Raw genomic sequence first — 2,870 nt, 5'->3', positions numbered from 1 at the left:
GTATGGTCGTGCGTTGAATATTTAAGTGATTGTGATGATATTGATAAGTGGTTGTAATAATTGAATATTTAAGTGGTTCAGTGGTTGTATCTTGGATATTCACGACGAACACAACACTGTCAACTTTTTGACTGACAATTTCTTGCCTTCATTTAACACATTCATAGCGACAGATACAANCAGTACGGTTTTTCAACCTTATTTGTTTGTTATATTTGTCACGCGTGTTGTTTGAACAATACAATATTATTTTGTTTATGCACAAAAGTATTCACTACATTACCTANTATTCTCACCGTCTAAAGAGAGACCTCGTGGTTTTGAGTCCAGCACACAAATTTTTATGATGCTAAAAAATGGAACTCGTTTTAATATCAGCATAAAATGTGATCTCGAAAGTAAACTAAATTTATATAACAAAATATATAGAACTGCTAAAGTTCTCATATTTTCAGGAAATCAAATCGCAAAAGGATTTACATGTTTCACTTTTTGGTAGGTGAAATGGAATTTTGAAATTTTGTTGTCTCACTTGCGGGTCAAATCTTATTTTGCGTTGCATACTTCTCCTTTGATTATTTTTAGTTAAAAATTAAAACAGTTCAAAAAGTCATATTTGGTTTCAGCTGGCCGTCTGGTTTTGGTTTGGTTCGGTTCATATATCAACATATGAAATTTATGTTACAAAAAATCTTTGATGAGAGCCAAACCAAACAAGGTTCATAAATCAAAAAGTGTGTACCATCATTCCTGATAATCAGAAGAGATCCAAAAGATATGTTTTTGATCAAGAAGAACAACAATTTTTCATATGACAAATTCCTCCTATTTGGAAACATCTAAAAGATACATATATTCACCAGGGAGTTTTCTCAAGCTTGTTGATCCCTCTGTAACTTCAGTTGGCACTCTTCAGCCGGGCAATGAGCTCATCCTGCAAGACCAGTCAAGTTACATGAGAGCCTAGATAAACAAACCAGATTGAGGAGCTCCAAAAAGTTTTAACAGGGATTTCAATTAAAAAGATGGACTTGCCTTTCTTCCTTTAGTTGGGAGGCCTTTCTCCTTGAGAAGGGTACGGAGCTTCTCTACAGTCAAAGACTGGAAGTCTTTTTCGCCAGTGCGACTGCTTGATCCTTCTGTGCAGATCAAAACATATTCTATTTTAATCCAAGTAACATGTGATCTTCTTGAATATTAAATCAGATGCAATTGAAGAACAGAAGAGGTGACCTTGTCTAGATACATTAGCAGCTCTCTTAGCTGGGTTTCTGTCGTCCAGAGCCCNAATGCATCTGATAATCCGGCGACTCCTAATTACTTTTTACACTGTATCCATTTCTCACCCAGAGAGAAGATGAAAAGATTGCTGCAAGAAACTGTGTCTAAGAAAACAATGCAAAGAAAAAACAAAATGGGAGCTTTTGGATAAGTAAATACCTGGGGGAGATGTGTCATGCTCACAAATGTAGCCCGTAAGCTTCCCTGAAACCCTTACACAAAAGAAAGTTACTAACTAAATGTATCAATTCAGCATCAACAGCGATGAAACAATTTCATGAAAAGATTCACTAGCCGGGCAAGCTACCAAAAATCTAAGATTATGCCAAGTAAACTGCATTCACAGGAAAGATAGGAAGGATCTATCAACAACGAAATTGGCAAACTAGAGAGTGTAATCAAAGTGCAATATAACGGATTAAAAAAACCAAAAGCATTTCATTCCGAGTCCAACTTTTTATGGCAGCACATCGATACAGACTCAAAGATATCTCTGTTTTCAACTTAAGTGAAGTACAGTTAAACAAGATAAGATCGATACTCAAGAACCTGAAGCAGTCAATTCATATCATCATCATCATCATCATCATCATCATCATTACACAATTCGATTAACAAAATCTCAAAGCTTTAAAGCAAACTTAAATCTTCATGGCAAACTGGCAAAATCCAAAGAAAAAGCAGAAACTTTTGAGCATACTAACAAGCATAATAAAGTGTGGGAACCTTAACTCAAAATCTTCACAATAACCCATCAGACTGATTACATTCTACCCAAAAAAAAAAAAAACAAAAAGATCTGGGAACTAGAATCGAGTGAGCAAGATCTGAATCATCAGTACCAATGATTTATTTTATTATTTATTTATTTTTTTTTCAAAACCAAATTTGAATAAGCATAATAACAAAAGCCAATCACTTTCTTCAATCCAAAAATCCAGAATAAAAAAAAAGTAGGTCTTAAACTAGTAACAACAACAAAAATTGGCGGAAAAGAGTTAGTTAGTTAATTCGAAGTAAATATTACCGGATTGGATGAGACCACTGTAGAAGAAGACAAGAAACCGCGTGAAGGAAGGTCAGTCAGAAACTTTGAAGCAGTTTCATCAGAAGCTTCAGGTGGCTGCGACGATGACGCTTCCATTGCCAAAATCCACTGATAAAACCCCTACCCCAGGCTTGATGATTATGAACCGAGAAAGAGAGAAGGACGAAGAGCAGAGAGAGCGAATCCGCTAAGACAAATTACAGCGAGAGAGACAGAGAGTCGCCGTGCCGAATAATACCGCGATTGCGTCTATTCGACAGAGATATGGGCCTTACTGGGCCTTAAAAATGTTTAACTACCGATACAAGGTTTCTTTTTCTTTTGAAGTGTTTGTTAGTTAGTCGCCTAGCTGCTTGTTAAATCCGATTGATTACAGATTATACTATCATTTTGATCTATACAACAAAAGGTAAATCTTTGAGTTTGCATGAGATTTTCAATCTCTACAAACCTATCATCTTGGTGAACCCTTAAAAAAAAACATATTTCTCTCTGTAAAATTACCATATTCGTAGCAAGACTCCAACAAAAAAAATTCGCC

General features: G+C 35.5%; 1 protein-coding gene across 2 annotated transcripts in view; it reads right to left on the bottom strand.

The window, feature by feature from the left end:
- The window catches only part of LOC104726976, a 3,005-nt gene continuing 1,423 nt past the window's right edge, over positions 1,289-2,870 (bottom strand). For both annotated transcript variants that reach the window (XM_019232841.1, XM_019232842.1), the window contains 2 exons: positions 1,441-1,485; positions 1,289-1,369 (listed from right to left, as the gene is read on the bottom strand). In XM_019232841.1, the coding sequence (XP_019088386.1) occupies positions 1,343-1,369; positions 1,441-1,485 (72 nt within the window). In that variant the 3' untranslated portion in view covers positions 1,289-1,342. The remainder of the gene's footprint in view (positions 1,370-1,440; positions 1,486-2,870) is intronic.

Source organism: Camelina sativa, chromosome 11 (assembly GCF_000633955.1).
Source record: "Camelina sativa cultivar DH55 chromosome 11, Cs, whole genome shotgun sequence".
NCBI classification, from domain to species: domain Eukaryota; kingdom Viridiplantae; phylum Streptophyta; class Magnoliopsida; order Brassicales; family Brassicaceae; genus Camelina; species Camelina sativa.
The sequence above is the reverse complement of the archived record's forward strand: the minus strand, read 5'-3'. Positions and strand labels throughout refer to the sequence as shown.